This window comes from Catharus ustulatus, chromosome 3, assembly GCF_009819885.2.
Source record: "Catharus ustulatus isolate bCatUst1 chromosome 3, bCatUst1.pri.v2, whole genome shotgun sequence".
In the NCBI taxonomy this organism is placed as follows: Eukaryota; Metazoa; Chordata; class Aves; order Passeriformes; family Turdidae; genus Catharus; species Catharus ustulatus.
Genome location: NC_046223.1, coordinates 49,859,538 through 49,884,702, shown reverse-complemented (window position 1 = coordinate 49,884,702; position 25,165 = coordinate 49,859,538). Strand labels below are relative to the sequence as shown.

Genomic DNA, 25,165 nt, shown 5'->3' with positions numbered 1-25,165 from the left:
GGTTTGCACTTTCGGGGCTGTAAATGTCAGAAAATTATTCACATATTGGCCGCTCCTGAGTGTAAGCCGCATTTTCCGGTGTGGGAGCAAAATTTTGGTCAAAACAGTGCGGCTTGTAATCGTGAAATTACTGTACTTGAGATTTTGTTCAGTATCTCAGCTCTTATTATTTAAATGTCTAACAGAGAAAAAGGTGTTATGAGGCATGCCCATCTTGTAATTCACTATTCCAGGAGAGATACCATGATCTCTTCAGAAGCTGATTTAAGTTCAAGGTCACAGCAAAACGCTGGGTTCCTTGTCAGTAGTGCTGTTATGTACCCTGGTTTTCTGTTCATATCTCTGAGCTCTGATCTGAAATAGGAGTTGATTTTGTTTGGAAGTAGCCCTTGGCAGAATCCTCATTTAGATGAGTGTTGGCCTCACTGTTAAGTTAGGTACTTGCCAATGGTAGTGGAAGGATGAGGGTAGAAAACATGTAGTCTGGCTGCCCTTTTCAGTTTCAGTCTGCACTAAAATAGGTGATTAGCATTTCTGCCTGAGAGTAAGTAATTTCAATTTAATTCAAATATACTTTTAACATTGACACATAAAGGAAATTAAAAGATTATTTCTGGAGTCTTGTTCTCAAATTTTTATGATGTATGACAGGAATAAAACTGTTCAGCTATTCAGATAACTAGCATTTGCAATATTGATGAGCATAATTGATTATGCAGTGACTTATTTCACTTTTGGAAGGAGTGGAAGTAACTTTAAGTCACATGCTGTTCTTCGGGTATGTTGAAATTAGAATGATTTCGGTTAAAGTGATAATTAGAATGAGGTAACTCAAATTTTAACAGAGAAAAGCAGTAGGATTCAGGCTGCTTTGAGTGGTGTCCATTACAAGGTACTCTTAGAATTATGAGGCTATGCCCAGTATCTACTTTAGTAAAAGAAGTATTACCCATGCAAGACCATAAAGAATTTAATGATACATTAAAACTGAAGCATGTGGCTGGGAAATAAATTTAGAATGTAGTCCTGGTCTAGCAAATAAACTATATAGAAATAATTCCTTCTCCAGTAATTATTGAAAGAAAGCTGGAAGGGATTTGTATGCCTGCTAGTTTGTGATGTTTTTTTGTAGCACCGTTTGTTTGTATTGTTCTGCAGTTTAAGTGGACTGCAAGATCTCCATTCCTGTAAAAAGAATTTCTAAGTCAGGAATGAGTTCAACTGTTTTTTCACTTGAGCAGTATTATCAAGATCTTTCTGGTTTTTTGAATGTGTTGCAAGTGTTTGTACACTGCTCATTTTATGATTATTCTCTGTAATGTCTTCATTCTTCTAAGGTTGTGGATTTTATCTCAGGTGATTAGCTCTTTACACACGTGCATTAATTTTAGTGTAATTTCAAGTTATTTTTTTTCAATTTTAAATGCCTTAGGTTTGATCAGCAAGTAGGGGATAAGAAAGGGGAGTGGGGTCTTAGCTTTTGTAAAAATCAGTGCACATCCTTGCAATTCTCACCTATCACCTGGGGAGTTAAAACTTAAGGTTGAGCCAAAGCCAAGTTCATCTAATCCATTAAGTCCTTCCTGAAACCTGAAGAGAAATCAAGCTCAGAAAAAGTCATAAGGTGCTGTACTTAGGGATTTTGCTGTCTTCCCTAATTTAATTTGCACCCCTCACTTGAGGAAGTGAAGCTCTGCTTTAGTGGAAATCCTTTAAAGTACCTCAATGAATGTAATAAATAATTTTATATTAAATATTGTGAAAGAAGCAAATAAGGACCAGCAAAATTATGTTTATTCTTTTTAAAAAAAAGATATACTTCACTTTTCAGCAAAGATGTCCAGGAAGCTAAGTTTGCCAACTGAGTTAAAGCCTGATTTAGGTAAGTTTATATAGTTGATTTATTTTTTACTAAATCTGAATGTGAGTATGTTAAAGTAAGAGGCCTAAATTATGTAAGCTGTCATGACTTTATGTTGCATTTATCTGAAGTGTAGAAATAAAATTTTAATTCCACTCTTTTTGGGGACTCTCAGGCACAAAATGTCATTGCTGTCATCATAAGGTAAGCCTGCAATTCCTGTATATGGCTTATCACACTTTTCATCATAATTTTTAGGCATTTGTCACTCACTTTATCTGTAGTGCTGTGATAGCAAAAGCGTGAATAAGCAGACAGCATTAGGAAAATTGCTGCCTGTGTAGGGCAATCTGATACATTTTAAATTGACAAATGAAATACCTTAACAAGATATGTTGAGGTGCTCTCAACAAATAGTTGGGCATAATTTTATAAATGTTAATTGTCTTGTGACCACTTTCTCTGAAGTAAAGCAATATGCAGCTGTTTTGATGGATGACCAGTCTGAGAATTTATTTTTCTTGAAAATGCACAGTAACTTTTTAAATAGGGATCAGTTCAATTGTGAGGTCTGTAGTACTAAAGGTCATTGTGTTGCCTAACTAAAACAGCATATAAATTAGTAGGTTGGGGTTTTTTTTAATACTTTGACTGCCAGCTGTTAGATCAGATCCAGCTCTTCTGACTTGTTCTCTAAAGATAATGGGGGACAACTGTAGACCTGCAGTAATAAACGCAGCTGCCTTCTGCCTGCCACAGCTTGCTCCTCTTTCTACAGCAGAATTGCTACCACCAGCCCAGCAGAAGACTGGCAGCTGTAGCACTGTGTGTTTGCCAGGTGCTGCTGCTGTCATTGAGGGGAGAAGTCCATGGCACTGGGATATTCTGAAACTGAGCTGGACCACCCTGATTTACACTTATAGCTTGCCTCTCTCAGAGAAATGTGAAGTTGGAAGCAATTCTCAGAGGTCCTTTATCCAAGGATTGGCAGGGATCATTTGGCAGGGATACAGCTGTTTTGACAATTTAACCTCTGATCTATTCATGAACCTCCAATAAATAAGTTTTTAGAAATATACCAGACAAAGTTTAAATGTTGTGTGGTCTAACTAGAAGATTCCGTTATTTAATGAAACTTCCTTGCTTCCATGTTAACTTGTCCTTTCCATGATAAACAGGCATACCAAGTACTCCCTATCTTTGTTAGTCTTTTTTTATGCTGTTGAAATCTGTCATCAGATCTCTAATTTCATTTTAAACAGATTTGTTTTCTTTACATAATTCAGTTCCTTCTTCTTTAGGTTATGGTATCTAAACCTAGGGTGACTTCTATTTATCTCCTCTGGAACTGGAATTTTTCTTCATCTTTCCAAGCTCAGTGTCTGGAACTAGAGTGGTTTGACTGTGATCATGTTGGCACAGAGAGTGGAAGAATTTGACAACCCTTTTCAATATGTTTCTGTTGTTCCACACTATGTTTACTAATGGTTTAGTGATAATTTTGATATAGGTGAATTTCATATTTGGCGAACTGAAACACATTTATACTTCCTTAACCAATTGTAATTCTGCTGTTTTACTCACAGTTCTTTGATGGCAATAAGTACTTGGAAGTGTTACTTGCTCCTAATGAAGACTGGTGAAAAGTGAATGCTGAATTTTTTTCAGCACTTTCCAATCTTGAAAGTGTTAGTGTTTTCTACACCACTTATTATTTACTGTTCCTTCTACTGAAATAATGGAAGGGGATTTTTGTCACATCATTTCTGATAAGCTCATAAAATAGTTTGTACCTTCTGCATTGTAATAGACTTTGACTGGTTTTGACTTTGCATGTATGTGGAAATCTGTGCTTAGAGAACTCATTTTGTTCTGTGTAAAATTCTTCTAGGTTTTCAGTAAATCACTTTCTTAAGCAGTTACGTTTCATTTTGCTTCTATCGTTTCTCATAGTGATATAGCTTTGGCAGTGTTCTTCAGTGTTGGCTTGCTTGCATTTTTGTTACTTACGTGGCCATATCTACTGGCTGAAGGAGACAGCTGAAATGCCTTTCTCCTAAAATCATCATCATTGTCTCTCGTTTCTTTCCATGGCTTCTTGAAACCTACTCTTCCATGATCTTATTCTTTCAAATTAGTTTTCTGTCTTTAGATCTTTAACCAGCTCCTTTTTCTTTCTGAACAGATAAAATCTAAGCTATGTGTTTCTGTATTTATCCTCCACTTTCTAAAACAGAACTTATCTTGATCATATCCTTGTCTGCATAATACCATTGCTTTTCAGTGTTCTAATCCAGTGATTAAGATGTTACTGCCACTAGGTGCTATTCCTTGCTTTACTTCCTCAAAAAAGCCTCATCTTTCCATCCTTCTGATGCTGTGTAGTGTTTCATCACACTGCTCTTCGTTCCTCCTCATCTGAATCTAATCCATTTACAAACTTCTTACTTGACTTCAGGATAAGTAGGATGCACTAAAGTAGTTAAACTTTCAGCTGTCTGTTCTCTCTTCTGAATGGATTGTCCACTCTCAAAAATACCCATATTATCTGACAAGTTCATTTTTACTGATTTTCTCCTGTCCATTCCAATGCTTCTGGAATTTGTATACATACTCTTCAAATCAACTAGCTAGAACTCTCAAATGCACATATAAAACTGTGCTTATTGCAGTTACTGTATGATTGATGATATTCAGACTGATTAATCCATGTTAAAGTTGAAAAAAAACATTCAAATAGCAAATAATCAAGTCTGAAAAAAGCATTGTAAGAGGTGGTGGTCATTAGAAGACTTAAAAAAACAAATTATTGTTTTCATTGTTTCACACTGGATTTATTGGTTTTAATGTGAAAACTTAGTATGTCAACATCTGAGTGATTGAGTTCATTTCTATAATCCATGTTTTATATTTGACAGCTAAAATTAAACAGGAAAGTGGTTTTTTCTATCCTTGTTGGAATGAGGCAATTATCTCCTGAGAAGATTCACTGTTTGTGTTAAGTAGATGTGTGTCTTTAGTCAGTTGAAATCTAGTATGTATGCTTTCCAAATGCATGTCAGCTATTCTTTGTAGAAAGTTTTTCAATAATTAATGAAACTAACATATTAATAGTTCCAAATAGTACATGGTTGAATGTTGTTCTTTAGCTCTTAATCCTGCTTCAAAATGTCAATTGCATCTATACCCTACTCAAAAGAGTTTTGAGTTGTTTTTTAAAAAAGCATAATATTAATTGCATCAAACTTTTGCTGGTGAGGGATGTCTTGTGCTAAAACTTCTTAATTACAAAATGAGAAACTATAGCATTAATTTGTGAATGCACAGATAAATTCAGTGTCTGCTGATACATTAGGTATTGCCACACCTACAGATAACATACAGCAAGAGTGGAGCAGCACAATTTACTTTTAACATTAGAATTCACTTGTTGCTAAACAGTGAGCAAGACATCCAGAAAGGCTTTAGTGCTGTTACTGGCACTATGCTACAGCATTCCAAGTGGAAATTTTCAGCTTTACATAACAGTACCAGGTGGCATTTGGTAGCATTTTTTTTTTCTTACCAGAAGTTTGGGGTTGTATAAATAGCCTGTTAGATCTCCTGCACACAGTTTCCTGAAGTAAAACAGTATTGTGAGTCATTAAAGGTTCCATGCTATCATGCTTTGTGGATGCCACTGCATTTCCTAAAGTAAAATAGTTGTATCTTCCTAAGATTAGCTGTTTTCCATGGGAGCCAATATTTTTTCATCTGATCAATGAACTAATTGGCAGAGAGGTTTGTAATTCAACTTTTTTAAAGGAGTGCGACTTGATGACTATTATTCTGTGGCTCTAGAGGATAGAAATATGCCTTAAAATTGTTCATGATAATTACCTAATGGAAACCTCTACAACAAAGATTGAATGTTTACTCAAGAAACAGCTGGAAACTGGTGAATAAGGAAATATGACTAAAGAAGGATAGGGCTACAAAAAGCACTATCATTATTATTAACTGTTAGTTGATGCTAAAGAACAAAAAAATAATTAAATTCTCTTAATCCCTCCAATTTTCCATTCTTTTTAATTAATACTGATTTATTTTCAGATGTCAAAGACAACTCTTTCAGTCGATCCCGGAGTTCTAGTGTAACTAGCATTGATAAAGAGTCACGCGAGGCAATTTCAGCTCTTCATTTTTGTGAGACTTTCACAAGAAAGGCTGATACGTCACCTTCCCCATGCCTGTGGGTTGGGACCACGCTGGGTACCGTGCTTGTCATTGTACTTAACTTACCCCCAGGAGGAGAGCAAAGACTTCTTCAGCCAGTCATTGTTTCTCCTAGTGGTATGTACAAAGCAAACAGGCTAAAGTATGCTTTGATAAAATATTGTTGTTCTTCATGTTTCTTAAAAAACTCATTGGGGTTTTCTTTTCAGTTATTGATTAATTAAAAATACATATACCATTGACTTAGCTGATAAATTTAAAAGCTAGACTGGTTCCTTTGTTTTTCTCAAATTGGAGAAGTGTAAAGAACAATTTCACAAAACATAAAAATACAACTTAAGTGTGTACTTGCTGAGAAAAAATGTTTGCAGTTGTTAAACAGAGATAGCAAAAGAGATGAATAATATCAAATGTTCAGTTTATTATTGTTTCTTAATCAGGAGGTAAGAATAACCAATCAGTTTTCCTGCAGCAAGAAGAGGAAGTGCAAGCTAAGACTGTAAATTGAACAACTAGCTGGAAATATTAGTGATAAATATATTCCTTTAGATTTCTGTGAAAGCACAGCAACTGACTTTGTTGTAAATACGTATTAATGGTTTATTGGATATACTGTTAGTCATAGATTTAGCTTTCCTGCTACCACTGTCTCATGCAGAACATGCTGCTTTAGTTCATTTTACTACACAGATGGTATCAAACATACAAATTGCAATGCTATTTGATTATAGGAATGATTAGGAGTGGACACCTAGACCAGATATGGCTTTGTGCCCATTGAGTTGAAGTATGGGCAGCAGTAGTCAGATTTGGTAACATTTGGTCATAAAGGCAATGCTGCAGACTAGGCAGTGTGTTTTCTCTTTGGATCTGCAGCAAAATCCTGAAAAGATATTGCTTTATATTTTGTACTTAGCAAATGTGCATGTTGTTACTTATGTGTGAATAAATGAAAGTAAAATAAAATTTATTTGCTTAAGATCTGGCCTACAGAGACAGTGATTTAAACAGTAAGGAGGGAAGCTTTTTCATTTCAAGCTAGAGAATTAGATTCAAGTGTGAACTGCCAGAGAGAAATTTTAAAAAAAGCCCATGCTTGTTTCTGAACCAATTGAAGGAAAAGGTGCTGCTCACCTTTGACTAATAACATTTATTGTTGATATTAAACATACTGTGTATTCATCAGGAGAGAATTAAATGTGTTGCATTTGTGACACTGAACTTAAATACAAATACATTTCCCTTGAAGTTAATGAAAGAGTATGCACCCACTTTACTCTTGAAAACTGGTTTAACATTTTCTTGATTACATTTGTGCATCATTGGTTTTTAGAGAAGTGCCCTAAGTTTGTGTACATCTGTTTTGCTAGGGAGGCAAACTGAAAATCTTGTTTTCTTTTCATTCTCCTAGCTTCTTAAAGGAATATCTTGTGGCTTGAAAAGCAATTTAGGAGAACTGTTTTAGAAATGTGCTTAACTACTCTTTCCTAGGAACCATCCTGAGGCTAAAAGGGGCAATCTTGAGAATGGCTTTTTTGGACACCACAGGATCTCTGGTCCCACCAGCACATGAACCCTGGAGAGAACACTACGAAGACAAAGATGAAAAAGAAAAAGCGAAAAAGCGACGACCTGTCTCAGTGTCCCCTTCTTCCTCTCAGGAAATCAGTGAAAACCAATATGCAGTGATATGTTCAGAAAAGCAAGCGAAAGTTATCTCACTGCCATCTCAGAACTGTATTTATAAGCAAAATATAACAGAGACTTCTTTTGTTCTTCGTGGAGACATAGTGTCGTTGAATAATAGTATCTGCCTTGCATGTTTCTGTGCCAATGGACATATTATGACTTTTAGGTAAGACCTGTTTGACAATAACTTAAATATAAAAAGAAGAAATATTCTTCTGCTACACAGGTTCCTTTTCCACAAGATGATGAGTTTTAAAAAAATTACATTCACTCAGGGTTGGCGATTCTCTAACATGTAAGCCTGAATAATTTTGATTGCACATTCCTATTAGTTTTGTCTTGAAGACATGGAAAAGTTTACCACTTTAGCTCAAGCTACACTGATTCAACACATTGTTCCAAACAGGAGATACAGGTCCATGACTTTAAGTTTGTCTAAATGTTGGATTTACTCTCTGATGGAGAAAACTACCTGGAGCCAGACCATTAGCTTGTACCTGACCAGAAATCTGCCTATTTTTGTGCAGCTATTTGCATCACACTCATGCCTCAATATTTTGTTATGTAGCTTGCTTGTGTCTTAAAGGCCTTAAGCTCAGGCTATGAAGGCAAGATTTAACTGCCAGCAGTTGTATAAAAAAGTAATCTAAAGTAAGGGGTTTAAGTTAAGAGTTTAAACGTGTTATAGTAGTAGTAGTGTTTAAATATACTTACAGGTCATCTATGTAATTTTCATGCCCTTTATCATTGTGGCCTAATGATAAGATGAATGTGGAACATGGCTCTATAACATTATGCCAGTGAAGTTCCTAAAAGAGTATTTTTATGCTTTCAGCTTGGAAAATTCTGTAAACAATATTTCTTTAGGAAGTTGTTAGGAGTAAAACTAAAACTGAAACAATCAAAACTTGCTTTTTAATTGTGGTATGTAAGTCTATAAGTCCATTGGTGCATATCTCATGTTTTATGGGCTCTAAACATCCCTACAAAATGCTGCTCACCCTGCAAGACAAACAGTATTGTTTTTCCTAATTAAAACTGAACTTAGTAATGTTCAGATATGATACATTGAAACAAATCTGTCTTCTTCAGGACCCTCATTGTTTTCTAATGAGCTCTGCATATGTGCTAAATTTTAAGTGCTGCATTGTTACCTTGTGTGGTGAAGTTGGACTCCAGTGCTGAGCTCCATTTCGTAAGCATGAATTGTTGCTGGGGATTGGACCTTACATGCAGTTTGTGTAAAGTTGTCAGAGCAGTGAATCATACCCAAGCTGCCCAATACTTAATGACTATAAATTCAGATAGGACTTAGTAACAAGCAAATCTGTAACAGAAACTATGACAATGCTGTCATGGATGTCACGCTTGTTCTATCTAATCTAATGTTTTTGTGTTTTGAAGTTGTAGGAATGTTTTATGCTCCCATTGATCTGAAGCAAAACACTTCCCTGTTACTGACTCTCTTAGGAATATTCTTATTTTAGATGCATGCATGGCAAAGGTGTCATAATCTGGGTGATATGCTTACAAGAGAATGCTGCTTTTTGTTTCTCACTTTTAAAACTTGTCTCCAAAGGCCATCTCAGCATCATGCGAAGATAGAAAAAGAAAAAACAAAACAAGGCAGCCTGTTGTGTTTACTATATCTTTCTTTGTTTTTAACTTCAGTCTGCCCCTTGGTTACTTTTTTGGTGTCTAGAATTAATAACATTATGCGGATGGTGTCTGCAGCAGAAGCTGTTTATTGTATTATTTGGATTAGCAGCTAACAACTTTTGTAATTTTTTTTTTAAGAACAACTTCACAGGGAATGTTTGAGACAGTGGTTTATTTTGGGTTCTACTTGTCAAGAAATTAGGTGTTTTGTCCCTTCTTGCTTCCATTTATTACCATATTGAGGGAGAGGAATGTTTGGTAGGGGAATATTGTTCTAGCCCAAGTGTGCTGTCTGTTTTTCAGTAGTTCTGCAGTTATATGTACAGAATCAGAAATACAAGGTAAGCAAATTTTGCTCTAAAAGGACTTACTTTTCAATATCTAGTCAGAGAAAAAAGGGGGACTTAATTCATAAGATGGTTTGAGGCTACTGTATTCTGCTTTCCTTTGACAGCACACTCTTGTTATATTTCTAGATTTTCTCAAGGAGAGATCTTTTAGACTTGTATTTTTAGCCAAGGAGAAGTTATTAACCTGAGAGAAGAGACAGGATGTTTTATTGCAAACTCTTGGTAGATACTTATCAAAATAGCTTGGTAGTTATTAAGTAATGCTAATTCATGAAATAGAGAATTTGTGATTTACATGCTAAGACTATCATTTTAAAATATGCTTTTAAGTGCATCTGTGATGCAGATATTTAAATTTCACTTTTGAGGTGCTACCTTGAAAAATTTGATGTTTCGAGATTCTGTAACGTCATTAAATGATACCTGTTTATGTGGTACTCGTGCAGATGGTGAAGAGAAAAAGTTATGTATTGCAGTTTAAAACTGAGCCATTTGATCAATAATAGACATTTCTACTATATTTAATGGGCTTTTAAATTCTTTTCCTTAAGTTTACCAAGTTTAAGGCCATTGTTGGATGTATATTACCTGCCATTGACCAATATGCGGATAGCCAGAACATTCTGCTTCACCAATAATGGACAAGCGCTCTATCTTGTCTCACCAACTGAAATACAGAGGCTCACCTACAGCCAAGAAACATGTGAAAATCTTCAGGTAATGAACTCTTTTTTTAAAAATCACTTTTTCTTTAGATACAGTCTGAGCTGAGCACTTAGGCTTTTGTTCTTTTTGGGTTTTTTTCCCCTTTTGTTTTCCTTTGCTGTAGAGTCTGATTCTGAATTAATCATTTCTACCTTAAATTTTTGTTTCACCCATGCTACTGTAGCTAGATCAGTTTCTTTCTTAATTTTGTTTTTATCAACCCGAAATTTCCTCCTTTAACATGCAGTTAAAATTCCCTTGATCAATTGATGGTGGAGGAGGTTGGTGCTGACACAAGTGGGGAATGCTAACTCAGGATATTTGAAGGAAGCTATTATGTTTCAGGGGTATTAATAGCCTGAAAAATTCTCAGTCCTGCTTCAGTTTGGTAGTTGTATAGAATAATGAAATAGCAGGAGTTGCAACCTCTACTTTTGTACTGCCATGAGGATATAAGTATTTGTAGATACAGTTTCAATAGAACAAAGTCAGGAGTCTTGCTGAAGTTGTTGAGGGGCAAATAAGCTTTACTCAAGTCAGACATTCAAATGCATTTCTTTGCTTCTGAATTCCATGAGCTCTAAGCTTGCAACCATCACAAGCAGATGATTTGGACAAATTTCATATGTTTTTATTTTTCTGTTTCCTACATCACCTTGCAAAGACAGATGCCTATTGAAGCATATTTATTTTGAAATTGAAATCCATTCAGTAATTCCTGAAAGTGAAAGAATATTCCATTCTTTTTAATAATTTATGCCTTGTTATATCTCTCTTTCATGGCAAAGGAAATGTTGGGTGAACTCTTCACTCTTGTAGAAACACCAGAAGCACCAAACAGGGGTTTCTTTAAAGGCCTGTTCGGAGGTGGGGCACAGTCACTTGACAGAGAAGAACTCTGTAAGTTATTATTAGTTTTTATTTTTCTGGTATTTCTTCCCGAGGAAGCCAGTGATACTCGATAAATGTATTACTATGTTACTTCTATGTCGATAGAACATTACCTTTGTGAAGAGGAAAGTAAAATAGGGAGTGACAAATACATTTTTCAGAGATTTTGTTTTGTACACCTTACGAACAAGATCAGAAGAGTTGGGGTTTTTTCCACAGGTTCTTTTAGCTCATTTATTCAGCAGTAGGTGAGTTGTTTCTTGTTTTGTAATCTTATTTTTATTCATCTTTATGAAGCCTGTAATACTGACTATGATCTATTTATGCTGATAAGCTGAAAGGGACTGCTTTTGGATAATTCTATTGTGGACAGTGAGAAAATTAAAACTTAAGTCTCTTCAGTTATTTGCCAGATTTTCCTTGTTTTACTTGTGCAGAGATGCCTTAGGAATGACAGCAAGGACAGAACGGTATGATATTTCAATTCAGTTCTCTGTTTATAGGGCAGTAAAATTCAGATTTGGCAAAACTTTAATTGCTTTATAATTTTCTCACTGTTTTTAATTACACCTTTTTTTTTCCCCTTTATTTTTTCTGTGGTGTCATTTAGCATTTAATATATTTAAGGAAAATCACTTCCATTTATATACTTAGATATCTGCTAGATGCAAGGTTATTTTTAAGAACCTTTTTCTTTTTAACGTGAAATGTATCTGTCAAAATGGAGAAGGCACCCTGCTAGTCCTTTCTTTTATGTTGGCTCTTTTGATCTCTAAGAGTAAAAATTAGACTTTATTACTTGAGCCTGTACATACTGAGCAAATATCAGACATTTAGAGGTCACTTTCTGTGTCAGAGATTTATTTTTTGGATGTTTTTATATATGATTATGTAATACTGTGAAAGGTTGTTCAGGTATTCCAGTACAGAAATTTATGTGCACAAATTATAATTTAATATGACTGAGACAGAGGAAAAATACCTTGTAACTTTAGAAGCTATCTCTTTATATAATTTCAAGTTTCCACCATTAGGTTTTGACTTGGATCTTTTCAAGGAAAATAGTATTGAATGGAAGAAAAAAATCCTAATGAATTGTAGCCTGATAGAGTTCAATGACAATTCAAAAGACATTTGAGAATATCTTTAAAGGAGCCATATTTACCGTGAGGGTCACAGTGGAAGTGAATTGAGTGAAATGATTTTGCTTTCTTATTTTGGGAATTCACAAAAAGATGTTTATTGGTACTATTTTAAATGTAAATCATTCTTAATAGAATCATAAAATCAAATCAGAGAGTCTTGAAATACTGCATCAAAACATATTTAACCAGTTAATACTATTTTTCCTAGAGGTAAAAAAAGAGAAAATATTCAAACCATATTTCATTGTTTAAAACAATTACTCAGATTTCTGTAGTGTATATAATTCTGCATGAGATTGGCACATTAAGTGTCTAGATTGAGCTGGGTGGCCGATGTCCCATTATGAGCAAAGTCAATGTAGTCAGTGCCATCACTGGAGTCTGAAGCTGTTCAGCTGACTGTGCTGATTTGTTCTTGCAGCCATGCTGTCTTTTTAGATTTTTTTTTCCCCAAGGTCTTTACAGTAATGACAGCATAAACCCCTAATCTTCAGGTGTCTGCATATAAAATTGAACTTCCATCAAAAGAAACTTCTGCTGGTGAAAACATGCTGGCTGGCTTACATACCAGCAAAGCACTTCCAGAACTAACCACAATTTTTATTTTCAAAATCCTGCTTTGTCTGTTGAACTCAAAACACGTTGCACGTGAAATAAGCTATAACTGTGCTGGTGAATTGTTTTTTGAACAATTCTGCTGATGAACATGAAAATTTTAATTTCACACTTGAGCTGTGAAGAGGTTACAGTTTTATAACCTGCCTGGAAACTTGAAAATATATTTGAATGTCTCAGTTCTGATGTAGTAACATCTGCTAAAGCAGAGGAGTGAGTGTTGCTCATAGTCATACCTACAATTGGGTCTTTGGTCTCCATACAAAGAAATTACACCTCTTTATAAACTACTTTCAGTGATATTTGTGTAATAATGATAGAAAAATTTACTATTCTGTATTTGCTGCTTTTGCAAATGCCTCCAGTTGGAGAATCAGCATCTGGGAAGGCATCAAGGAGTCTTGCCCAGCATATTCCAGGACCTGGAGGTATTGAAGGTGTCAAAGGTGCAGCATCTGGTGTAGTTGGTGAACTGGCACGAGCCCGGTTGGCACTGGATGAAAGAGGACAGAAACTGGGAGAATTGGAAGAAAAAACTGCAGCTATGCTTTACAGTGCTGATTCTTTCTCAAAACATGCTCATGAGGTGAGTATGTTAAACTGAACATTGAACTGATTGTCAAATAAATGCAAAGTCTGCAAGTGAAGGAATTCTGCAAAGGCATGTTAGAGTAACTAAAGGGCATGCAGTATCACTGATAAAGGATACCTCCCTTGCATCCATCACTTGTTACTCCTAGCAATTAAGTACTAATTGTGAACAGCTTTGTCTCATGGCACGTTGCTCTAGAGCATGCAGTCTGCTGGAGTGGCTTGTAAGCTTCTATATGTGGAACTCATTCCCCATTACTGAAAAAATTACTTATTGTCACTGAATTAGTAAGTGGAGTAATGCTTTATGTCAGATTCCTGCTGTCCTTAAGAAAGATCCTGTTGTATGCAAACCCTATGAGTGTGAATTCACTTTTTTTCCCTCAGTAACTACCATAGAATAGCTGTTCTTATCCATTTTCTTCCCGGCTTCTTCCCACACTCTAAACTACTATGCAACCTCTCCATTGTTCCAAAAATGTCTTTTTCTGAGGCTAGATCACCAACTATGATGCTACCATTAGAAAATTAATCATGCTAAACACTCAGTGTTCACTGATGTGTTTGCAACTTTGAGAAGCCTTGCTAAAATCCTTTCTTGTGCTGCTTTGTAAGCATATTGTTTGTTTGTGTCATATGCTTTGGTACATTACAGAAACAGTAATTAGACAATTATTTTGTTTTTCTAGATGATGCTGAAGTACAAAGACAAGAAGTGGTACCAATTCTGATGACTCTCATCAATCACATCTATTTCATTTTGTCCTGATGAAAAAAATCTTGTTTTTTCATTAATTTTGGCAGGACCACTGAAATTTAAAGGAGTATTCACCACTGGATACTATTGTTTCCTAGCACAAATGACACACTGTTTTACCTCAGTCCTGGCTTTAACTGAGGAGCTTTATATCTAAGAAACACACACGAAAAACCAAACTTGAGTGTTTCTTAGCTGTTGTTTATGCTAAAGTTGGAACAGAGAAGGTAACTGGAACATGTGGAAAAGAGAGTAAAGGGAAATCATGGTGAGATGGGCAGGGGCAATGCAGGGTCAATCCTGTGTTAATATTTCATATGCCAAAAGTTTTTGTGCTATTGTAATTGCTGCCAGTGTTATACTCTCCTGTAAGGAGAGGCAATAAATCAGGGGTCCAAGAGCTGGAATCAAGTTGTTTGTCTTGCTGGACAGTAGCTGACTTACAATTACCCTCTCCAGGACTCGCTATATTTACCATTATTGTTGAAGAAGAGTTGAAGTTTGCTGTCCTTTCATTTGAAAAGCTGGAAGCTTGGAAGATTTCTTATTGAAAATTGTATACATAGTTGACCTGTGCATAGTCTTTTCTTGGACCCCTGATCTAGTATTCTTGTATTCACATCATATTCTGTGACGTGCAAAACAGAAGAATACGTAATTTTTGCATTAAAAAAGTCAAGTGAATAATATGACTGGAATGTGTCATGCTGGGAGTTTTCATTTGTGTTATGGTTGTGCAATGTGAAATGTGGTAACATCTTCCTTGTGGTAAGAATTCTTCAACTTCTGTTCAGTTAAATATTATTTTTGCCAAAAATAGTTATTGGTTCAGGTTGTGTAACATTTAGAATTGGCTGTGGGTTCCATTCATGCTGTGAGTTTTTATAAATGTTTAACAGAATGTATCTTTACAGCCATTAATTAAAATAGCTGATATAAGTCTTGAGCAAAACTAAGTTCTAGATGCCCCTTTAGTCCTTTACTATGAAATCAGATAACCTTGGACTCAGGTTTTCAAAGTTTTACACACCATGGAGGTGCTGATGCATGAATAATGGCAAGCAAGCATCTAATAGTTAATAATTGTCAGTATGTTGTTTAGCAACTCTAAGTTCTGCCAGTAGTGCTATTTTACAAGTACCTGTCTCAGCCTCACCCAGCACTTAAGGCAGTTGTCTTAAAGTTGGGATTTGGTCTCTAAAGCAGTGTTTTCATTGTAAGCAGTGGCAAAGTGTGCACGAAAACTTTAGGCATTCCTGAAATAATATTCAGTTTGGGTGAGGCAAATAATACAGCTGAGCTAACTTGTTAATGGCTACTGTACTAAAGCTATATCAGTGTGAATGACCAGGGAATCTCTTTTTAAAAGAGAGAGGATTCCTTAAAATAAATGCTTGCATTTCAAAAATTCCTTTAGACCTTTTTCCTCAAAGTAAGAATAATTACTGATTGGTTTTGTTTTATAAAAGGGAGTACTTAGAAGCTGATAGGTCTACATTGTCTGAAATTCATCACTTGGGTTTGCTTCTCCAAGCATTGCATTTTGTGCACTTTTTTCACAAACTTTCTGAATGTTCCCAAAGCAAAACCTTGGTTATATTTGTATTTTGAAGTGATGTTGCAGGTACACAGATAAGGCAACCTTACAAAACACCTCAAGGATGGATAATATTGAATATGGTTCTTAAATTACTTTTCAAATGAGAGGCAAATATGTTTGGGCTTTGAAGCACAAATTGATAAGTTTTCTCACTTTATGTATAGCAGCATTTAATTTAAAAAAACAATTTAATTGTGTTGCCAGTATGAGGGCATGCCCTACTATGCCCACCGCTCAAAGAACTTAAAAAATGAGAATATGACAATTCAAACAAGCAGTATTATGATTTCTTGATGGCTCTGTCCCATAACTACTGAGGCAATGTTTACTTGAGTTACTTAACTTTGTTTGCCATGCAATATTTGCCTCTGCATTATTAATTTATTTTTTAGTGTTTAAATAATGCACTTTGAACACCATTTTGTGAGACACCTAGGTAGAAGAAAACAAGATAAACCACTACCCATACCACATCCCAAAACCCCACCCTAGCTAATACTTGTCCCCTTCCTTGTGTCACATTTGTAAATTGAAATGACTCTTTTTTGACCTGGTGAAGATAAAGTACATTTCAGGGCAACAGAATCCTAGGAAATTAATCTGGTCAGCTCTGGGGGAGAGGATTGTAAAATTATTCCTCAACAAATTATGGTACCATTAAATGGAAGATGACCTTGGCTTGAAAGAAAAGCATGCTTAACTTTCTCATCAAGACACATTTGACAACCACCAGCAAGCAAAATAATAAGAGGCAATGAGAGACCATCTGCCAATACCAGAAGAGTAGTGGTGTGTTTGGTGTTACAGAATCTATCATAGTTGAATCTCTTCTATTGCTTATGTTCAGGGCATGCTTCTAGATAGGAAGACTAATGACATTGCTCATGAGATAAATACACAAATGGTTCTTGGTCAATTAAAGGGGCTATGTACAATTTTAGTCTAAAATATTACTTTTTCCTTCCCAATGGAAGGAAGGCAATCACACACACATCATTGCATCTTATTGTGCTATTGGTGGTGCACCTTTTGTACAGCAAAGTGTATTGAAATCCTTGCAGGGAAGCACCCCTGGTTTTTTCACTAGCATTTTAGTTGTGTGAATTTTTTTAGAGTGTCTGGAAAACTATAAAGTACAATTGAGCTATTACTTTTTTTTTAATGAAAGTAAGAAACTACCTGCTGCTACCTATCTGTTTATATCTATGTTTACCTATCTGTAGTGTGTCTCATTAGGAACTCTAAACTGAAGAAGCTTTTTTTCACCTTAGTCCTGCCAAATCATAACTTTTGAATCCTGGTATGTGTAAATATGTGTGTATTTCAAATCAGTCTGAAAGTGTTACACCACAGGCATCTCCAGTGATTTGTTCTTCAGCAAAAAGTCAGTTATAAAGTATAGTAATATATAGCTGTGTTCCTTGTCTGTCTTTATGCAAAGTTTTTGTGCCTGAGGTGGTACTTGCATGGCAGATGATATTGGAAAGCTACATCCAAAGGAGGATTTTTGAAAGCAAGTTCATTTGCGTTTTTTTTCCTTTTAGTTTTCCTTTTATTTTCCTTTCTATGTTTGGTTTTCAGATTTTTTTTGTTTGGGGGTTTTTTTTTGATGGTATTTTGGTTTGGGGTGTTTTTGGAAGCATGGGAATTTTCAGGTTTTTTGTTTGGTTTTGTTTGTTTGTTTTTTCTTTTTTGCTTAATTAATGGCACTGATCTTACCTGAACTTTTAAACTTGAATTTTTCCTGCACTTTAATTCAATCATGGTATTTTATTCCTTAATTTTGTTTCTGCATTTGTGCAGTTCAGGTTCATTATTTGTATATAAACACACATGTTCAATAAAGACTTTAGAACAGATTACTTTCAGGCACCTTTGCTAATTATGTGATTTATTTAGAATGTGTGTTTTCTTAGCAAAATATGTATATAAAATATAGAATCTAACGAAAGGCACGTATTCTGTGTCAGCAGTCAGTTTATAAATTACTGCAACACTTTCACATTTGTTACTAGATAATACAAAAGAAATCTGTTATATTTATACATACTGCTTAAGAATATACTTTTAGTTTTAAATAATTTTTATATGTACACTTCTACCTTTAATTTTAAAAAGACTTACGTTCAAGTTTTAAGTCAAAGTACTTAAAGTATGTATATTATCCATAGAAGTTGTTTTAAGCTTATGAATGCATTCATATCTCATATCGAGATGATACAATTACTAAGCAATGAAAACAAATAGCCCACTTTGCTTTGCAGAAAATAATCAGTTATTTTTACCTCCCATTATGAACATCCTTGAACAATTCTCCAAGTATGGAGCAAGAAGATAGGGAACTAGCCTAATATTAAAGTTTTCTCAATAGCTGCAGTCCATGGCTGACTGGTTTTCTATGGTTTGGGTTTTCTTCTGGTACACACAAGAGATTTTTTTCAGCTTTATTTCTTGGACTTCTAAAATTCTCCAAAACTGAAGTGAGGTTTGTCCGATAAACATTTTCTTTGAGTATTCTGTGTATTTTGATTATACATCAGCTCTTTACATGTAAATCAGGGTCAGTTTTTATGTGGGTTTCTTTTGTTGGGGGTTTTTTGTATCTGAAATAAGTGTTGGAAAATTTAGAGTCTGTGGCTGAAGTGCCCTCTGCTTTCTGCTTGTGGTTTAACATGTCTGGGCAGGCACTGACTGCAGACAGAGTCTGGTGTGGGAGGGAAGGACTGCAGTGCCTAGCCTCCCTCTCCAGGCAGAAGGGCAACTTGTCACTTGAATCTTCCCTCATGCCAGCCAATTTCCTGGATAATTCATGTGAGTCTTTTCGGGTGGATGTTGATAACTTTGCTACTGCCACAAAATCTTCCAATACTTCACAGAAATTAATGATGCTTGTGGAGCGGAAGTGAACAGAATCAGGGTAAAAAGGGTGTAGGGTAGGCGAATCCGTTAAACCAATTTTACTCTAGTTTTCATTGAAAAGCTAACCTGGGCCGATTTCTTCTTCTTAAGCCCACTATAAAGATGTGCTATATGTCTACCTTATTACTGTTTCAAGTCTGATGAGTGTACTGTTTCTGGGTTCTTTTACACCTTATGAAGTTTAGACTTAAAGATGTAGGCATTAATTTTTAAAAAGTGGAAAAAAAGGAAGAAGAGAAACGAGGCAGAAACACCAAGCAATCAAACAAAAGATGTCAATCATTATTTCTTTTAGCATTCCATGTGCACCTAGAAACGTTTAAGCTAACCTACAGCTGTAGGTTACTTTGACACTTATATTTCTTTCTGTTAGTACCTAAGTTCCATATTACCAGGCAAATAACTAGAAGTTAAACTGTTTCAGTTAAAAACATGTAAGGAGTTGTATGTGGATTACCACTACCATTCAGTCATATGTGATGGAAAGGGAGAGGGGTGGGAACATGTTTTAAATATTCCCTTTTAAAACAGAATTGTAAATAAGCAGTACTGTGTTATTTTAGACCTGAGCTCTGCTATCTGTAGTGGTTAGAACTAGAAAAAACATGCTGCTTTCTAGTTATGCTGCTGTTTCATTGTACCAGCACCATGGGGGAAAAAAAATACATCCGTAAATTTTTCTAACATTGCCCACTCCTGGGTAAGCATGCTTGATGTGTAGCAGTTCTCGTTTTGTATATGTTAGTGTGTACATGTGTGTTTTCTTTTTCCCTTATGTTCATTGCAACTTATTCTTCAGTTAAGTCTTGCTGAGCCCCACTAGCTCTTCTGAGGATGATTACTGGAATATGCATTTTTAGGTAGGGTTGCAAATCCATCTGTCTACAAATATAGTTTCATATGAACTGCAAACTGTACTGTTACAAACTCAACTATGTTAGATTGCATAGAGTTATTTTACTTACATGTACTTGGACTGAACTATGTCATCATAATGAAGTAAAAGATTAAGTATGGAATATTTTTGTAAATAAAAATACCTGTGCAGCTGGTATTTTAAATTTAAAATGTATTATACATTAATGTTTCAGAAAAAAAATGTTCATATATGTGTATATGAATGTGTCATTATGCTGAAGGGCTCTTGATTGGGCAAAATAAACTATTCAAATCTCTCCTGAAACGAGTGTAGCTTACTCCTTTTCTTCCTGACCAGTTGTTTTTCTGCTGGCTAGAGCAGCAGGAAGATGTGAGTTGTGTTTATGGCAAGCAGAGCAGCCAGGCTGATGGAGTAGCCCTGAGGGACCCCAAGAGGTGTGAAATGGTTCATCTGCAGTGATGTCCCCAGGCATATCTAAAAACGCTCTGAAATGTGCATTCTGATGGTGACAATGAGAAGTCCTGTTATCTTTTTTAGTTACCACAAAAGTTGAGGTTGTTCATTGTACACATTCAGTAAAAGCAAAGTATTTTCTGTAGCTGCATTTTGTCATTGTCTATTAAATGAAGAATCCAGTCTGTAAGGTGAGAGGAGATGAATCTGGCATTTTTTTCTTTGCCAAGTTTACAGCACAGCAGATGGTACTATTTTCTTGGATTGAGATTCAGCTTTGCCACAGACCAGTTTCTAGCTTGCTGTCTTTTGCTGTTGGGGAGAGAGGGAAATACAAACAACCTGGTGTTGTGAATATACTCTCAATCGTGGAGAAATAATGAATCCAAAGGGAGGCTTGGGCACTAAATCTGAGAATTGAAATTGCTGTACCTTGTAAAAACTTTTGGAATCTCTTGATGTCAAATAGCGAAATATTTCACTGTTTGTTGTTTTATATGTGAGAATACAGTTTCATCTGTGGGAAAAGTCTGCTAGTTCCAGACTTCTAGTTTTGTTTTTTCTTTAATATCTGATGGTTGCACATAACGGGCTGGAAGCTCTGCAGTGCATGGAATTATAAAAAGGATAATGCATTGGAATGAAAAAATTGTTTTATCTTCACTTTAATTGGATTCAAGAAATTTGGAGCTGTCACACTGCCTCCAGCTACTTGCTAGGTCAGGTAGTCTCCAAAGGAAGTCAAAAAGCTACACTAGAAGTAGCTCCCTCCTTATGGGTACTGTAGGACTGCATAAATCAGTGGACTGACAAGAGGGGAGTGGCAGAGTGAGATTGCAAAGTGAAGTATTTTCATTTAGTGAAACTCAGGGTTTGATGAGACCTATATTAAAAATACGGTTCCTTTGCACATCATGTGTTTCAACAGTTTTGATGCCAATGTGCTGTAAATTAAATGCATTTAAGACCTACAGAGATATGATTATATGCCCATCAGCACTATTCTTACCCAGATTTTTTAATTGGGAATTTTCATCCAGGCAGAGTCACTGAACCAGCCCCTCCTTGTTACCCACTGGCCTGTGGGTGCTCAGTGGTATCCCCAGTCTTGCCTGCTCCTTCCTCCTGCATTGTGCCCTGGGCTGCTTCCTTGGCTCAGGAGCTTGGGTCAGCCAAGCAAGAGGCACTGTCTGCTTCCTCCCTCAGGAGAAAAGGTTGCAGGAGGCATCCCAGTCTGGCCTAAGCAAATGAGATGTTTTCCCCCACAGTCCTGCACTGAGGTAAGCCCACAAGAGCAGGATGGCAGCAAGCAGCAGTTTCTCACCTCCTAGTTTGCTGGCTGATTTTTCACAATGTGTAATTAACGCTCCCTCAGTGAGGGCTTGGGGGCTTGCATATGCAACTCATTATAGTAGCAGGGCTCTGCTCACTTGCTGTAGCAAACAGTTTTCTGTATTTTCCAGCCACAGAAGGCAATCTGGGCTAAGGCTTGTGCACAGGCTGCTCAGAAGAAGGAAGCTGTACAGCGAATGCTCCCGTAGCCTCAAACACTCCTTTGGAGCTGTTTGATTCCAACGCTACTCTGATGGGCTGATGGAGGGCTGGTAGCAAAGCCACAGTCAAGATAAAAATGGAAAGGTTCATGTGTTTTGGAGCAGGTAGCTGCATTTTTGTGTCTTGCTGCAGTCTCAGTGTGAGCAGGACTTGATAGAGAGCTGAGTGTTTGAAGGAGTTTGTAATCAGAATGTCAGACTGTGCTTATGTTTTGATAAATTTATGAACTACTCTGCCTAATTAAGCAGACATAATGAGAAATTTTATATAATTCTGGTTTCTGTGGTGCAAGACACTCGTGGAAAGAATAATGTGGAATGCAGTCTCCTGTAACAGAGTGAACAGAAAACAATTTCAAGCTGGTACCCTCTTGTGCACCTGCAACTCTCTTAGCACCACTTGAGTTAAGTACTTTTTACCTGAGTGTTAGTGTCACCTACTGACTGTGGTGCTTTTTCTTCCAGGGTCTCCAAGGACGCAGCACAGTGGTCCAAGGTCTCATGAGACTTCTCTTCTTTAGAGTTGCTGTCTTCAGACTGAGTATGCACATGTCTGTTGTTCAAGATGTATGTCAGAACTTAATTTATAGGAAAAAGAACTGCTGTGTTTTTATTTTCTAAATATGAAAGGGTTAGAGAAAGGACTAATCAAGGTCATTGCATCATGTTTTCTTTTTAATATGCTCGAATCCAAAATCAATTCTAGCTGTGAACTTAGAGGCCTTTACCTCCCATTTTGTCTTTTGCAGAGCAATTGCTGGTTAGAGTTCCCAACCACTTCACAGATATTTTTTCAAGACATTCTGGAAATTATTTTCTTATTCTGCTGTTTCAGTTAAACCCCTTTAGGAAACTTTTTTTACACATTTTTAAATATAATTTGTAGTCAGAGCAGGATCCATGGAAGCTGCATTGACTTCTAGAGCTTTCCCTCATTTTTAAAAGGCCAGTAGTTGGTTTGGCTCGATGTCTGACATGAAACTGATTTTTTAGGATTCTTCTGTAAGCAGCTTCTTTCTCTCCAGTAGTGTAGTTATGCTGCATGAACCAGTTTTGGCAAGTAGCCTGTGGGTAGTCACCAATGCAAACTTTCTCCAGGTGAAGAAAACTGAAGAGTACCTAAATACAGGTATAGACAGCTGGGGCTGTGAGGCTCTGACACTGGTATCACAACTACTTCAAAGTATTTAGCAGATTATGCCCTATGGGACAATAAAAAAATCTCTTTGTGTGCCCTCTGCAGGGAACAGAGCAACTCTTTGGATTTGCATCATGTTGGACCTGGAGAGCTTTCCATTTCACTGTTTCAGTTTATTTCAATAGTAGATATGGGGATGGCTGAAATGGATGCAGAGTTTAGCGAGGGTTTTAACTCAGACCATCGAGATGTTTTTCAAAGTATAAAGTGACAGGGATTGGCCATGTACCATATCCTGCAGAGCAAACTTCAAGCCTGAAAACCCCATTTCTTTTGACTTAACCTGGGGAAAAGGTGAAGCCTGTGTGAATAATGGTGATTTGCTCTATTCCCCCTGGACTGATAGGAAACAATTACTTAAATTTTTTCCTACAGGTGTTAAAGGAATCTCTTTATATTTGCACTGTAAGCAATGTGGTTGTCATTTGCTCTTAGAGTGTGAGTTGCATGTCTTGCTTTATCGTTGAGCTACTATTGTTGGTCTACTACCTGATTGTTACAGGCAATGTGAAAACATGGGGAAAATGTGGATCTGGGCTTGTGGTCCTGTAGGCTTCAGCCTGGTAAATGAATTTGCAGCATAGCTCAGAGAGGCAAGGAGGCAGAAACAAGTAAGCCTTAAGCTGGTTGGCACAGCACCAGTTCTCTTCTTGGCATGTTTTTGCAGCTATTGTTCCAAAGAAAGTCTTCTAAGATTGCATTTAAAATGAGAAAATGTGATGGTTTGTGCATTTACAGGAAGCTGCTCTCTAACATAAACAGCATGGAAACAGAGAAGTTGCACTGTTCGAAAAATCCAACCAGAAGTGGAAGTTTGGCATAATTCACTGATCATGAGAGACCTGGCATCCCGCTGAAGGAGCGATGATAGCTCTGGAGGGGGCAGGGTGCTGAGAAGGCAATGGACATGGAGACAAGCTGCTTGCATGTGCTGCTCTCAGGAAGAGGGAAGGTAGCACAGGGGAGGCGACAAGCCTGAAGCCAGCTCTGAAATTACCTCTGTGGCTGTGTTGTGTAGGATAGCATTTATCAGAACTGGAGGAAAGTATCCGAGTGAGCACTGGCATGAAGCTTTGTCCTGGGGATGTGTACAACAGGTTTTGATTTAGAAGAGGGGTACAAAAAAAGGGCCCAGGATGCAGCAGGCAGCCCCATTGTCAGCACCTGGAGAGAGAAGCTGGGAACAATGCCTGAGAAGACACCTCCTTAACCAGAGAACCCCTGTTATCCCAGGCATCACTTCACATAGAGATGCTATCAGACATGGCCTTGTATTTCCAGTCACACCTGGAGCTGACCTGTGCCTTGTGACAGCCCAGGAGTGACTGGCCTCAAATTTGTGTGGCAACCAGGGTGAGGAGCGCACTGACTCCCGTTCTGTTGGTGGTGAGAAACTGAGAGCTGGAGTCTGATACTGCAGCCTTGGCCCCTGACTGCAGACCAGAATCTCTGTCCCCCTCAAAGTGATTCCAGTGCGGTTCTTATCCTTTGCATATGGTGGGAGGTGACTCAGGTACCACTTGTGTGGTCCTGCTGGCTTCTCTGACTCTGGCACTGGGGTTCTGACCGCAGAGATTTTCCAAAGTGGCTGTGAACTGAATGTGAAGATACAGCCTTTGATTTTTACAGTTCTTTTTCTTGAAGAAAAGACCCCTACCCTCCACTTCTCAAATTAAGTGGCAGTGTTTCTTAATTTAAGATCTGCAGCTTACTTCAGTGAACTGATACGTGGCCACATCTGTCCAAGGAGCACTGCAGATGCAAACACCCTCTGGTGCAAAGAAATTGATTTGCAGAACACCCTTTCTTTCAGCCTCACGGTTGCTGTTCTGCAGGTCTGCTGTGCCTTAGGACACTTGCTCCCTGCAGGCAATGCACGTGACACAGGAGCAGACTTTTTCATTGATTCATTCTCAGTTTTCAGTGAAGTGTCACATTTTGGCTGAAGACTCATGAGACAGGGCTTTCGTGGGCATGCCGGGTTTCTGAGCTTCACTGCCAGGTCTCTGAGAGTGGGATCTTCAACAGCGTCACAGGCTCCACAGTGAACGTGCCCTGTAATAATAAACCCCGTTGTTCCAGAT

General features: G+C 37.0%; 1 protein-coding gene across 6 annotated transcripts in view; it reads left to right on the top strand.

The window, feature by feature from the left end:
• The window catches only part of STXBP5 (syntaxin binding protein 5), a 107,804-nt gene extending 90,317 nt beyond the window's left edge, over positions 1 to 17,487 (top strand). For 4 of the 6 annotated variants that reach the window (XM_033054192.2, XM_033054190.2, XM_033054191.2 and 1 more), the window contains 7 exons: positions 1,832 to 1,882; positions 5,954 to 6,193; positions 7,568 to 7,931; positions 10,326 to 10,491; positions 11,268 to 11,379; positions 13,496 to 13,716; positions 14,411 to 17,487. In XM_033054192.2, coding sequence (XP_032910083.1) covers positions 1,832 to 1,882; positions 5,954 to 6,193; positions 7,568 to 7,931; positions 10,326 to 10,491; positions 11,268 to 11,379; positions 13,496 to 13,716; positions 14,411 to 14,452 — 1,196 coding nt within the window. In that variant the 3' untranslated portion in view covers positions 14,453 to 17,487. The remainder of the gene's footprint in view (positions 1 to 1,831; positions 1,883 to 5,953; positions 6,194 to 7,567; positions 7,932 to 10,325; positions 10,492 to 11,267; positions 11,380 to 13,495; positions 13,717 to 14,410) is intronic. The other 2 variants (XM_033054194.2, XM_033054193.2) reach the window with 1 other exon arrangement.
• Positions 17,488 to 25,165: the final 7,678 nt, after the last annotated feature.